Source organism: Triturus cristatus, chromosome 8 (genome assembly GCF_964204655.1).
Source record: "Triturus cristatus chromosome 8, aTriCri1.1, whole genome shotgun sequence".
Lineage (NCBI taxonomy): Eukaryota > Metazoa > Chordata > Amphibia > Caudata > Salamandridae > Triturus > Triturus cristatus.
In genome coordinates this window covers 394,235,492-394,251,186 of record NC_140591.1, presented here as the reverse complement: position 1 = coordinate 394,251,186, position 15,695 = coordinate 394,235,492, and the positions used below count along the sequence as shown (strand labels likewise).

General features: G+C 45.3%; 1 protein-coding gene across 2 annotated transcripts in view; it reads left to right on the top strand.

Annotated features, from left to right (window-relative positions):
* Positions 1-15,695, top strand: part of PROSER1 (proline and serine rich 1) — a 269,213-nt gene that overhangs the window by 117,101 nt on the left and 136,417 nt on the right. For both annotated transcript variants that reach the window (XM_085621763.1, XM_085621762.1), the window contains exon 8: positions 12,163-12,241. In XM_085621763.1, coding sequence (XP_085477889.1) covers positions 12,163-12,241 — 79 coding nt within the window. The remainder of the gene's footprint in view (positions 1-12,162; positions 12,242-15,695) is intronic.

The following is a 15,695-nucleotide window of genomic DNA, read 5'->3' as shown; positions in this document are numbered from 1 at the left end:
TCAGTAATCTTTGTAGGCCTACTTTAGTTCAACTAAATAGCACAATGTAATCTATATATGATAGATAGAGATAGATAGATATCCGTAAGGCGGACGGGACCCAGCCTGGGCTGGATGGGAATTTTCCTGATCCAGGGCTGGTGATTGGTCTGCCAAGAAGAGGTTAAAAAGGTGAGGTGCTAGCACACACCTCTGCTTTAATCTTTGATGCGTTCATAGTCATTTTTTAGGTCGAGCATTTGAGACCTCTTGTTTATACTTTAGTATATACTTATATGTGTATGTACTTTGTGCGCTCTGGAGATCAGCCCTAGGAATTGTCTGCTTCCCCATAGGGACTTCTTTCTGTTCAACTGCCTATATTTAACTGTCAAGATAGAAAACGACCAGTAGAGGTAGTAAAATACCAGAATTGCTTTCTGCTTGTTCAACTGCCTCTATTTAACTGTCTTCATTGAAAACGACCAGTAGAGGTCAGTAAAATACCAGAATTGCTTTCTGCTGAGGGACTTTCTTTTTTTGAATTTTTCTGGCAACTTCCTCTATTTAACTTTCTTGATAGAAAACGACCAGCAGAGGTCAGAAAAATACCAGAATCACTCTACGATTCTTTAGATTCCAATCCATAGATTTGTTTTTCCACGCGCACAAGTAGATAAATAATATTGTTTTTAAATCTTGCATTTTCAGTGATATGACCACCGAAGGCCCTGATTTTATATTAAAAACAGAGCTTTGGACTATACCATTTCCAGCCGAAAGCAATATTTCTCTCCATGTGTTCCCATATCGGGTGTCACGCAGTTTGGTGCTTACTTTCCCTCCATGTTAAAGCACAGTAGATGTTTCAGCACTCAGGCTAATGTGCTGCATAGCTAAATACATATAAGGTCCCAAAGGCGAGACTGATTGCATTGCAAATGCTTGTTTTTAAAAAGAGACCAAACTTAGATCTTAACCAATCAGGTTGTATCACCCTTTAGAACACTCCTATGAAAAGCTCCAGTAAATCAGACTTTCTACGTCATGTTAGGGAGTCTCCCCTGAGCTCTGCTCAGGTTTCCCGTTCCAGACAGATTCTGCCGTGAATTTTGAGAGACATAACTCTTCGTATACATGCAGATATATGAATACATCTGTGTATCTGTATTTTTTCCTGCTAAAATCTGATTTTACCATGTCAGAAAAAGCAAAAAACATTTTCCTACTAAAATCTGATTTTACCATGTCAGAAAAAGCAAAAAAGCATCTAATCAGAGACTATGCTACATGTGGTAAAAAGAGGCTCTACACGGATAACCCTCATCAGGACTGTCTTTACTGCCTATACCAATCGCATAAGGCTAAAGACTGTAAGGTATGTTGTACCTTTTCTGCGAAGAATCTGAAGGACCGTGAAGGTAGGCTGCTGTTACCGCTCCAAAAACTTAAATCTACAAAGGAGCCCATGTCATACACTGAAAGTGAAGAATCATCATCTTCTTCCAGAAAATCACAAAACATAGAGAGGGACTCTTCCCATTCTCATTCCTCTCTAGAGACGCCCAAAAAAAGCTCTAAAAAATCCTCTGTTTCTCACTCAGAATGCACACATGAGAGAAAAGAGCCTTCTTGTCAACCAGAGAAAAAACTGTCTTCAAAAGCATATTTTAAATCGACTTCTGAGCTTCCTACACATCTACTACAGGTCAGTCACTCCTTCAAGAAACCTTCTTCTACTCCGTAGACGGACAGATCGTCAATGAGTGTCTCACAGTCGACTAGAAAATGGTTATCCACACCGTTGACAGCGAAGGCGTCCACCGCCTTCATTACTTCCACTCTTGCTACATTCTTGATGGCATCCTCGCCCTCAATTACAACCTTATCGTTGATGAACTAAGCACCAGTACCGTCAAAGCCGAAGATAGTCATCTCCCGGTGGAGGCACCACCGTCTATTGCACTCTTGTCAACAGTGTGCTGCAAAGAAAAGAGAATATGCCCAAGAATTGTCATGTGCTTTACTAAATGCACGATCTTTAATTAAGCATAAACATGAATTTGGACAGTTTGTGGACTCTCACGCCCTTGACCTTATCTTTGTTGTGGAAACGTGGGCGGATGAAAGCTCAGGGCCTGAGCTAGTGATAGCCAGGGAGGATCGGGTGCAGAAAAAAGGAGGAGGTTTGGCGATAATTTATAGAGACCACTTAAAAGCATCTTTTAAAAACATTCGCACAGATGCAGAGTCAAAGGCGCTTTCATTCAAAATTACAGTCAATCATTTATGTTCCTTTAACGGTTTACTAGTGTACCGTCCACCAGGACCAAGAACTAATTTTTTGCAATCAATGGTCCAGTTCCTTGAACACAGGGTGAATACTCAAGACTACACTATTCTAGGCGATTTTAGTATTCACCTAGATAATTGTTCTAATAATGATTCTTTGGCCCTCATAGACCAGGCAACTAGCGCAGGACTAGAGCAGATTGTGAAAGGAACCACTCACAGAGCTGGACACCTTTTGGACGCTGTCTTTACGGACTGCCCTTTCTTAAAACATAAGAACAATTTACGACTTAATTGCTCTGACCACCTAGCAGTCATGCTAAATCTTAGTCTGCCTCCTTTAACAGGTCCTAAGCATTACGTAGCTAGAAATCAAAAAAGATATTTATGGCAGCGTATAGATAAAACAGTCTTCTCCTCACATTTGAATCAGAATAAACCCTGCCTTTCTTGTGATTCAGAGGCAGCTGCATGAAAGTATCACGATTGGATCACTGCAGCGGTACAAGCCACCATCCCCAGAGAGCAGGGAAAATCAGCAGAACCGCAACCACCGAACCTTGGTTCTCTAAGGAACTCAGATTATTAAGAAGGCTTTGCCACCGTCAAGAAAGGTGTTGGCGTCAACACTATGATCCAAGGGAGAAAGAACTATATAAAATAAAACTAGCCCAATACAAAGAAGTAATTCAAAATACTAAAACCAGTTACTTCTCAGCAAAAATTGAAGGAGCAAAGAATAGCTTGAAAGAGCTATTCGAGACGGTGCTGAAATTAAGCCGCCGGCAGGACTCCAATCAGAGGACCATAGATAAAGCATTTTGCGATAGCCTAGCATCCTCTTTTTGCGATAAAGTGTCTGTTACCTATAATACCTTTGCCTTAAGTTCGGCTACCAGTCAAAGCCAACAGATATCCTGATCACAGCTGCACCACCGCTCAACTCATATTCAGAATCTGATCCATTCCAATTTTCCAAATTCGCAAAAATTTCGTATGATCAAATTGTAAAACTTCTCTTGGCAACTAAATCAGGCTCACCGTTGGATCCTTGTTCTCCCAAAGTAATCCACATGATAGTGGAAACAGTTGCAGGCCCACTCCTGGAGGTACTTAACACCACCATTGAATCAGGAATGATTCCTAAAATGTGGAGAAAAAAAACCTCCATTCTACCCCAGCTAAAAAAGCCCAGTCTAGATAAATCAGACCCAGGGAACTACTGCCCTATCTCCCACCTACCTCTGCCAGCAAAAAGTTTGGAGAAACACATGAATCAAGAACTAGCACACTTCATTGAGATCAATCATGTTTTACACTCCACTGAATATGGCTTTAGAATTAAGCACAACACCGAAATGGCCTTAATCACCGCAACTGAGGAAATAAGACATGCGGTTGACAACGGAGGTTCGGCAGCATTGATATTATTAGATCTGTCAGCCGCCTTTGATACGGTAGATCACGGTACCCTATTAAAGCGGCTTCAAGAGGCTTGGGATAGTAGGCCCAGCTCTTGCTCTCCTTAGTCCTTTCTGTCAGATCGAGAACAGTTTGTCGAAGTACAAGGCTTTAAATATCAATGTTTCAAGCTTCTATGTGGGGTGTCACAGGGCTCTTCTTTGAGCCCTACCCTGTTTAATATCTACGTTGCACCCCTGGCCCGCTTGATTAAAACCCACGGCTTCGACTTAGTATCATGTGCAGATAATACCCAGATTGTTTCCATTGCGAGCAAAAATCACAACACAGCCCACAACTGCAAAGAATGAATGAGAGATGTAGGTGTCTGGATGGCAGATAATTGCCTCAAACTGAACTCAAATAAAACGGATGTTGTACTCTTCGGCAGACACACATCTTTTTGGTCTCCAGAATGGTGGCCCTTGGAGCTGGGGATCCCTCCTTCTCCAGTCACCAAGGCATTATTGACACCTCCTTATCCTTTTCACATCATGCAAAGATGATCTCCTCGTCAATCTCTCTCACTATAAAAATCCTGAGGAAAATTCTTCCATTTATCGCACCGGCATTACAGAAAACAGTGGTAGCAACTCTAATTTTATCAAAACTCGATTACTGTAATGGGTTATTGGTTGGAGCAAACAAATTGGTAGTGATAAAACTACAGGTACTCAAAAACTCAGCAGCCCGGCTGCTCTTTGGCCTAGCCAAATTTTCATCAGCCAGACAGGCTCTCGACACCTCGCATTGGTTGCCTGTGGCGAAACAAATTAAGTTTAAGACTCTCTGCATCGCCTACAAAGCTGTACATAACCTTGGCCTTGTCTACTTAGCAGACCGCTTCCAATGGCATCTGCCAGCACGCACACTTCGGTCTGCCTCATTGAAGCTTGTGAAAGAACCCAAGCTCCACCTGCTTAGATGGGGTGATAAAAGCTTCCTATGTGTCGCATCCAGATGGTGGAATGAGATGCCAAAGGTGCTAAAACAAACTCACCTGATCTGCGCTCCTTTAGGAAGAAACTAAAAACCTGGCTGTACACCCAATAACATCTCGTAAACATCCGGATGGTTGGCTGGTCTTTATGTTGAGCTGCAAGCGCCTAGACGCCCTTGGGCAGTAGTGCGCTAAATAAATAAATAAACAGCGTTATTACCGTCAATGACTCCACGGTCGACGAAGACTCCACGGTCGACTACCCAACACATCGGTTGGATGAGTCCGGTGAAGAGGGCCCCTTTGGCGTGACACGCAGCACCTCCGAGTTGCATGTCAGTTGTCAACCAGAGGATAATAAGGATGAGTTTTATGAGCAAACTTATTACACTCCTGAAAAGCATTACCATCAACAGTATCAAGAGGAAATAGTGACTATCGTCGGTGCTTCCCTCCACCAACGCCTGCCACCAGGCCTCCATCTCCACCAACAAGGTTGCCACCAAGGGACCCTTCACCATCACTGCCTCCATGACCACTATTGTTTACGCCAATTCCACGTACCCAGCAAAAAGCTCCCCTCCATGATCCAACACCCTCAGAAGATGACATGGAAGAGGGTTAGCTGCGGGACACTCATACTGAATGGGAAGATTACATGATGCCACACCGCTCATCTTCAATGCCGCCTCCGGCTGAATCTCCTCTAGAGGATATTGGTGGATTTCAAAACCTGCTCAAGAGCTGCAAAGAGGTTCGATCTCCCAATGCCTACAAAGCAAACAGACTGTTTTCAGTATCGCTTTAAGAAGCCGTTTCGTAAAAATGTTAGAGCTATGCCAGTTATTGATTATATTTTGGAAGAAGGCATTAAGGTGATGAAGACCCCAGCTTCGGTGGTGTCAGTGTAACAGCATCTTGACAAGAAATACAAGACTACTGAGGATGTTCCTGCATGTCTTACTGGGCAATCTAAACAGAATTCTGCTGTCACAGAAGCGGCCCAGCGCAACTCCAAGAACACTTCGGCCCCTATCTCAGCGCCTCCAGATAAACAGGGTAGGTGTCTTGACAATGGTGGGAAAGATTTTTCCTCAATGTCAGGACTAACAGTCAGGGCAGCCAACTCTTTAGCAGTTCTTGGAAGGTACGACCGACAAATGCCCCAATATACCGCACTCCAGTCAACCCATCCAACTCCAATCTACCCATCTAGCCCACTCAACTCCACTCCAATCTGCCTCACTCCACCCCAGTTTACCCCATTCCAGTCTTCCCCAGTCTACCCCATTCCAGTCTCCATCAGTCTACCCCAATCCACCACACTCCTATCCAATCTACCCAACTCCCCTCCAATGATCCAATCTACCCCACTCTACCCCATCCCACTCTTACCTCCACTCCACTCTACCCTACTCCGCTCCATTCTACCCCACTTCATTCCAATGTACCCAACTCCAATCTACCCCACTACAATCTATGCCAATCCACTCCAATCTACCACACTCCATCCCAGTCTACCCTAACCCACCCTGCTCCAACGTACTCCACCCTTCCCTACTCCATTCTATCCCACTCCACTCCGGTCTACCCCACTCCAATGTACAGTACTCCAATCTACCCCACTTCACTCTAATCTACCCTACTCCAGTCTATTCCACCCCACTCCAATCTACCGCACTCCTTTCCAATCCAGCCCAGTCTACTTTCTCCAATCTACCCCACTCCACCCCAATCTGCCCCACTCCAGTCCATCAAAATCCACCCCACTCCAATCTATCCCACTCCACCCCGATTCCACTCCACTACAGTCTACCCCATTCCACTCCATTCCAATCTACCCCAATCCACTCAACTCTATCCCAATATACACCACTTCATTCTGCTCCAATGTACCACACTCCATTCCAGTCTACGCCATTCCATCCGACCCCATTACACTCCAATCTACCCTACTCTGCTGCAGACTAATCCACTCCACTCCAGCCCACCCCTCTCCACTCCAATATACCACAATCTACCCCCACTCCAATCTGCCTCGCTTCACTTCAATCCACCCTAATGTACCCCAATTCAGTGCACCCCAATCTATCCCACTCCACCCCAATCCATTTTACCCCAATACACCCCAAGCCACCCCAATCGAGCCTACCACACCTCAGTCCACTCCACTCCTGCCTGCCTCACTCCATCCAAATCTACCCCATGCCACTTCAATCTTGCCCAATCTACCACACATCATCCTAACTCTCTACCCTACTCCACTCAATACACCACAATCTACCCCACCTCACTCTAACCTACTCACTCCACTCCTATCTACCCCAATCCACAGACTCAGACCCACTGTACCCCACTCAAGTCTACCCCAAGCTACCCCTCTCCACTCCACCCCACTCAAATCTACCATGGTCAAATCTACCCCATCTACTCCACTCTCCTCACCCCACCCTTCACTTTCCCCCACTCCACCACTCTCCCCCACTCCACCCTACCCTCTACTCTCTCCCTCTTCACTCTACCCCACTCCACTCTACCCCAAACCACTCCACTTCAGTTTACCTCACTCCAGTCTACCCCAGCACAACCCACTCTACCCCACTCTATACCCATCTATACCACTCAATTCCAATCGGACCCAGTCTACCCAACTACACTCCCATCTACCCCACTCAGCTCCACTCTATTACAATCCACTCCAATCTACCCCATTCGACTGTACCCCAGTCTACCCTACTCCACTCTACCCCACTCCAGCTGACTCCATTCCTTTCATCCCCACTCCACCCCAATTCCCCCCCTCAGTCTACCTTACCCCAGTCCACCCCACATCAACATACCACACTCCACCCCACCCCTCTCCACTTCAGTCTACCCCGGTGCATCCCACTCCATTCCAATTCACCCCACTCCAATCTAGCCCTCCGCCCAACTTCATCCCAATCTACCTCACTCCAACCCCAGTCCACCCCAATCTACCTCACCTAAATCTACCCTAGTCTACCCCACCCCACTCCAACTGCACCACTCCTCTCCAATATATCCCAATCCATACCACTCCACCCCACCCTTCACTCTACCCCACCCCACACTGCTTCGATCTACCCCACTCCACTTTAGCCAACCTTACTCCACTAGAATCTACCCACTCCAATCTACCCCAGTCCACTCCAATCTACCTACATCACTCCAATCCACCCCAATCTACCTCACTTCGCTCCCCCCAATCTACCACACTCCAATCTAGCCCAGTCTACCGCACTCCACTCTACCCGACCCCGCTCAAGTAGAATCTACCCCACTCCACTCTACCTCAGTACACCCTACTCTATCCCAATCTATACCACTCCACTCTGACCTAATCTAACACACTCCAATCCACCCTAATCCACCCCAATTCCATCTACCCCACTGCAATTTACCTCACTACCCTCCACTCTACCCCACTCTAATATACCCACCTCACTCCAATATACTCCACTCCAATCTACCCCACTCCACCTCAATCTACCCAAATCCCACCAGTCCACACCTATCCAATCTACCCTACTCCACTCCACCTAATCTACCCCACTGCACTCCACTCCAGTCTACCCCACTTCACTCCACTCCAGTCTACCTCACTCCACTCTAGCCTAATATACCCCATTCCAATCTACCCCACTCCATGCCAGTCTACCCCACTCCACTCTGCTCCAATCCACCCAGTCTATTTTACTCTACTCCACTCCAATATATCCCACTCCCCTCCATCGAGTCTACCCCACTCCACTCTAATTTACCCCACTCCACCTCATTCTTTCCCTCGCCAATCTTCCCCACTCAACCCCACTCTGCCCTTATCCACCCACTCTAACCCAATCCACCCCACTTTATCCCAATCTACATCTCTCCACTCCAAGCTGAGCCAATATGCCACACTCCTTTCTAAGCTACCCCACTCCAATTCAACTCAATCTGCCCCAATCCACCACATTCCACTCTGCCCCACCCCACTCTACCCTCCTCCAATCTACCCAACAAGAGTCTACCCCCCTAATATACCAAACCCAAGTCTACCCCATTCCAATCTACCCAAGTCTATCCCATTCCACTCGTCTTCCCGCCCCACACCAATCTACTCTAACCCAATCTCCCCCACTCCAGTTTACACCATTCCATTGCAGTCTACCCAACACTAACCAAATATACTCCACTCCGCTATACCCCACTCTACCCCAATCTACCCCACACCACTCTACCCCAATCCACCCCACTCCACTCTGATCTACACCCCTACCCCACTCTACACCCCGAGCAACCCCACTCCAATCTACCTGTCTACCCCACTCCACTCCTATCTACCCCAATCCACACTCTCAACCCCAGTCCAGTTAAGTCTACCCTACTCCACCTCAATCTACCCCACTCCAATCTACCATTCTACTCCAATTTAACCCACCTCCACTCTAATCTACTGCACTCCACCCCACTATATTCTACCCCACTCCACTCTAACCCAATCCACTCCGATCTACCTAACTCCACTCTAGTCTACTCCACTCCACTCCAGTCTACCCCAATTCTATACCAATTTACACCAGTCTGACCCAATCTACTCCAATCTGCCCCTTTCCACTCCCCACCCCAATCTACCCCAATCCACACATTCTCCCCCACTTCAACTCAGTCCACCTCATTCTACCCTAATCCACCCAATCCAATGTACCCTAAATCACTCCAATCTACCCCACTGCTCTCCACTCCAGTGTACACCACTCCAATCTACCCAAATCCACTCTACTTCAGTCGTCCTCACTGCACTCCATTCTGCCCACTCCACTCTAGCCTAATCGACCCCAATCCAATCTACCTCAGTCCAATCTACCCCACTCCACTCTAGCACAGTCTACCCTACTCCGATACACCCATCGATCCTACTCTAACCCATTCCAATCTACTCCACCCCAGTCTATCCCATTCCAATCTACTCCACTTGAATGTAGCCCAATATACCCCACTCCATCCCAGTGTACCCCAATCCACTCCAGTCTACCTCTCTCCACTCCAGTTCAACTCACTCCACTCTAGCCTAATCTACCCTACTCCTCTCCAGTCTGCCTGACTCCTCTCCAATCCATCCCACTCCACCCCAGTCTACCCCACTCCAATCCACCCCACTCCAATCCAACTCACTCCAATACACCCCACTCTATCCCAGTCAACACCACTCCACTCCAATCCGACCCAATCTACCACACTCCATTCCAATCTACCCCACTACATTCTGTGTTACCCCACTCCAATCCAATCTACCCCTCCCTACTCCAATCTACCTCACTCCACTACAGTGTACCCCACTCTACCCTACCCGAATCTACCCCCATCTATCCCACACAAATCTACCTCACTCCGCTCCACCTGAATCTACCCTACTCCAATCTACCACACTCCACTCTACCTCAATCCACCGCATGCCCGGCTTTCCCAGTCCTCTCCAGTATACCCCCATCTACCCCACTCCAATTCACCCCACTCCACTGCAATCTACCCCACTCCACTTCTCCTCTGTCTACCCCACTAACTTTTAGCCATGCTGAATAAGATGCCACATTTTGCACAACATGGCTAAAAACATTGCCAAAGCCAACTGCTCTCACATAGGCGAGATCTATTGTCTTTGCCAATGCTTGTTAATACATAGAAGTCTGAGTTAGGCCCTAAACGTCTCATAGGGCAGGTTGCATCGCATTCAACAAGTTGGACATGTACTTTTAAGTTTTACATATTCTTGTAGTGAAAAACTCCTACATTAGTTTTTAACTACAGTCGGGCCTACCGCTCCATTAGGACAGCATTGCTTACCCTGGTATATTTAATAAGTGAAAACATTTTCTTGGAAAAAGGTAGAAATGTCATGTTTGGTGCCTAAAGAATTGTCATTTAAAAGCCTTTTTAGTGGTAAGGTCGGATTTCAAGGCACAATTCTGAAAATGCTACTTTTAGAAAGTTGGTATTTTCTTGTCCCAACCAATATGCGGTCTATTATGAGATGTGTTGTCATATTGTCAGTAGTCCTAGAGCTCACCCATTGCTTACTGTTGGTTGGCTTCATTGTCAATCATTTGCTTCTTCTTATTTGTTAGCTTTTGTGGGCTTTACTTTCTCTTCATGCATGTGTTCCTCCTACTGAGCATGGGCTCAGTACTTGTGTCTTTCCATGTCTTAGGCTCTTCTTCTTTTTCTTTTTTGTTTAAGCCCTCCTCAAGAGTGTTTTCCATCTTTCTCCCTTATGTACTTCTCCCTCCTCTACGCTCATGTGGCTCTTTTGTTTGACTGTGTGCTTCTCCACTAATCTGCCTCCATAATGTACTCACTGTCCTGTGCTTCTTCCCCTGCATTTCGATCTTGCTTTCTTGATTCTTCCCACAGCTCTGTGTTGCGCTGCATCGTCAGTTTGTTTTCCCCCTACTCCACGTTACTCTCTCTTGGATTGCTTCCATCCCCATGCCAGTTATGTTGTTTCCCATGACCTGCACCACCAATGTTGCTTCCCCCATCCTCCTCCTGCTGCTTGTTCAGCCCACAATCTGTATTTCCAAGTCTCTATGTTGTTTCCCTCCACCCACTAAGTTTTTTTTTCTATTGCTGTCCAGTTTTTTCTTTTCCTAAATCTAGGCATTCCACTCTTACTTGTTCAACTGTGCCTCTCCATATTTTGGCAAAAAGGATACCAACTGCCTTGGTATGGAAATATTTGTGAAGCAGTTTAGAAGTGTAATACAGTTTATCCATATGATAGACCAGAATCCTCCTTCGATTGGTCCCTATTGGAATTTCATTACTTATTCAGCAAAGATCATGCCATTCTGGAGTGTGTGCTACTATTTTGACGTTTTCAGAGGTTACAAATGGCCTTCACTCCTCCGGATGCTTTCATGAAGAGTATACTTGAAAGATGCGTTGTCCGTCTATTGAAAAAACAAAAAGCAAAGTCCTCACACCTAAATAAACTTCATGCCAAAAAAATTAAAGACGGGGACTGTATTGTGGAGATTTAAATTATGAACAAGATTGTAAAATGTTTTACTCCATAATCCATCCAAAATCCTCAAATGTATCCCAGCTTAGTTTGCACCCTGGATAAATGAGAGAGTACCCAAATAGAGAAGTCATCACGATGCTATGGGATATCTCCTCAGTATATTGATATTTGAACATCCTTTTTATGATCCCTCACTTATGTGAAACTAAACACAAGAATATCAGGAAAATTTAGATTGAAAATAAGTAAATATGCCTGTTCCATTTCCTTCCTTTTGAAATATGATAAACGCATAGAAACACCTTACTTGAGATAAATTCTGTCTGTGATTCATATACCAGTATAATTTTTTGTTTGGTCTCGTAATAGACCCTTGCAGCTATTAGTTATTGACTACCGCACCTGTTATTTATTCTAATATCTTAATTTATTTTCATCATTGATGTAACTTTCTATTTTGTATTAGGCTCCCTCGACATACAATCCACATCGACCCGTTCCCTATCCAATTCCTCCGTGCCGCTCGCATGCAACTATTGCTCCAAGTAAGTTTATTTTTTCTAACATGTTTTTCTGTGAAACTGCATGTGTTTGGATTTGCTGATAAACCTCGTAGGCTAGATGCCTATTGTAGTTAGGGGCTCGCTCTGGGCATCACTACCTCCATTGTGGGCATTGTTTTGAAAACTATTCTCACAAATCGTTTTTAACTCAAAACGTAGTGTCATTTGGGGGGGACTTGGGGCCTATTATGTTTTTAACCTTTGGGGCTGTAGGAAAGCATGTGTTCAAGTGCTTTTTCCTCGCCTTGGCGGGCATTTTGGTGGTGCCACCAACCTCTGCTGTTAGCTGTCTATCTCCAAGTACTACGGCCCTATTTAGGATGGCTGGGGAGAGGACGCATGCAGCTGGCGCGCCTAAGGCAAGCCTGTCTGCTCCTGTCTGCAGCCGGCCAGAGCCAGGAACCCTGGTCCCACTCAATCGAAGAGGCAGCTGTATACTGCAGATCAGTTAAAGGCACTGCAACCTGCCTGCCATAATAACTGCCACGTTTATGATCTATGGTTGAGTCCATTAATTTGTAGTGGCTGTAATTTTTCTTGCCTAACCTCTGCAAATTTGTAATGGCTATTATGTATGGATCAACCCTCTGCAAATGGCCCTGACGTAATGACTAGAACGGACGTTTAACATTTCCGATCATGGCAGGAAATTTACTTTTTTAGCATGAATTGACGGTCTTTTTTGAAACATCAACATCTATTTAATTTTCTATGGAATCACAATGCTGATGCCCTGTTCCTTACAGAGACTTGGCTGCATAAGGGATCTTCACCTGATGTAATTGAGGACCACTCCTCAACTTGTCTATAGTTGGGAAAGATAGACAAGAGAGGATAGGTGGGAGGATTGCTATCATCTTTAATAATGATTTTCAGTGTAAAATTGAAGAATTCCCTATTCCTGCCTGTGAAGCTCTGCTTTTCACACTCTCGCTCACACACAGATTCACCCAATTAGGGGCTTTGATGTATCATCCCCCAGGGTATGCTGGAAATTGGTGTACTTCTTTTCCGTACCTAGTAGCTCCACATATACTAAAATCAGCCAATTTTACCTTACTTGGGGATATTAATCTCCACCTAGAATACCCTAAGTGCATCAGAGTTCTCCCTTTATAGAGAAGCTGCGTGTCATTAATCAGAATTTGTGTAATTCTGCTCCCACTCTTGTGGCTGGCCATCTCTGGATCCATATTTTTTCCAGTGTGTCAGACTTGGTTACTGCTTCTCCTCTCCCGTTTCTCTGGTCTAACCACTTTGCCGTGCCTTTTTATGTTAGAATTTCGATTTGCCCCTTAACAATTCGACCTAACTACACGGCTAAGTCTAGGAATTGGTTTAAGTTGAACATTCCAGCCTTAAATCAGCAACTTCAGCGTACCAGGCCAGCTTTAAAACAAGCATCTGGATCTTGTTCACAATTGGCTTATGGAGGTCATGAAGGAAATTTTACTGGCCACTGTAAAATGCTCAGGCCGGTTTCATCCGCTGTCTCCCTGGTTTAACAAAATACTGAGACGTGAAAAAACAATGCAAGGTTTTGGAAGAACTTTGTAGAAAGCCCTATATGGAGGAGGCTAAAATCAATTATAGAGCAGCGCTGAAACAAATCATGGGCTTTGTTCATCTGCTCGAGCAGCGTTTTACTCGGATGAAATTTTAAGCCCTCAAAATCGCATTTAGACACTTTTTCAAGTGGGTAAAGAACCATCAGACTTTTGTAACTTGCCTCTCTTGCTCAGACTCAATGTGAGGAGCTAGCTCTCTTCTTTATCCAAAAGTGGAAAATATTAATTCTCAATTGGCAAAGGACTATGCGAATGTAGCTCATTTGAGTGACACTGCTGTAGACACTGATACTCCGAATCTTAGTCATACAGGTTTTCTGGCCACTTTGACCAATTCTGGTCTTACATCTAAATTATGGACATGATCCCTTTTAGACATTGCGACTTTTAAAGCATTCAATGATAATTGATATTCTAAACTCCTCTCTATGTCAGGGGTTTGTACCCCAGCAGTGAAAACATACAATAGTTCTTCCACTTTTGAAGAAAGCTAATTTTGACCCGGTCAATATATGTCGAAATTTCGCCCAATTCCTCTGCTACCCATTTTCTCCGAACATTCTGGAGAAAAATATGTTGATGTTCAGCTCACTTTTTTTGTGGAGGCTCAGAATTTTCTTCACTCATCCCAGTCGGGCTTTAGGGCTGGACACCGCACTGAATCCACCCTCTTGGGCGTTACCGAACACTTGATGCAGCACCTTGATGAGGGCGGGACAACCACGCTCATTTATTTTTTTGTATAACCAATTTTATTGATGTAAGATACAGCGAGCAGTGTCCATACATCGCAATTTGCAGAAAGGATGTAAGAAAAAACAATATGTCTGTTCAGACCAGCAGCAATTACAACCTCATCCCGCGCAGAGGCCTTCAGCTTACACAGTCACAGTGATAAGCCACCATTCTCCCAGAAATTTATTGTGCTTTTGAGAACACTCCTGAGCCTTGTATGTGGGCTTTTCTTGCTGCACATACCTGTTCCCGCCCTCGAGGGTGGCACAGGCTGCCTCCATACACTAGCCACATCACGCTTGGCAAGTAGGCATGCCAGGCCTACAAACAGTCGGTCAGCACGGGTCCCCCTAGTTCCTCCACCAGCCCCAGGAAGGCCACTTTAGGGGTCAAGACGATTGGGTGACCAGAACCTCAACAATTTCCATTCCCACTCCAGTCCAGAAGGGCCTCACCCATTGACAGTTCCATGCTACATGTAGAAGGTCGACAGCTGGCTGCTGATAGCGTGCACGCAGAGATCTCACTTAAGGAAACATCTGTTGTATGTAAAAAGAGGATAGATAGGTCACATGTGAAGAAATAAAAACCTTTCCAGGGGTTCACTGATACACCTGGTCCTTTAAACCAACAAAGAAGAGATTGGCACGGAAGCTGTAATATAAAAATAATGCATTTATTAACCTCCCATGAGGGAGACTGCGTCATACAGTACCCTCAGACCACTGTAGGAGACAGTCTAAGGAGTGCAGAGAACAGGGGCTCAAAAGGAGGCGGTACAGGTACACATGAGAAGAGTTACACACATAGATGGTCATACAGAAAATGCACAGTCAACAAGTAGGAGAAGTAATGACTGAGTTGCTGACATCATTTAGAACAGCCTGACAGTTACAGTCTAAGGCAAGTGCATGAGCAGCTACAGACACTTCTGAGCATGTGCAAGGCTCTGGCTCAGTGCTGAAAGAGTTAACTATATCACATGACACAGGCAGAATACAAGGGCAGTCAACAGTGAATAGGGAGAAAGCACATAGCTAACTAAAATGGCTGCCACAAACAAAATGGCTTCAGCAGATGCTAACAGCTATTGCAGCTAGTTTTCCACAGATGGCCATTTTAGCATCAGCTGA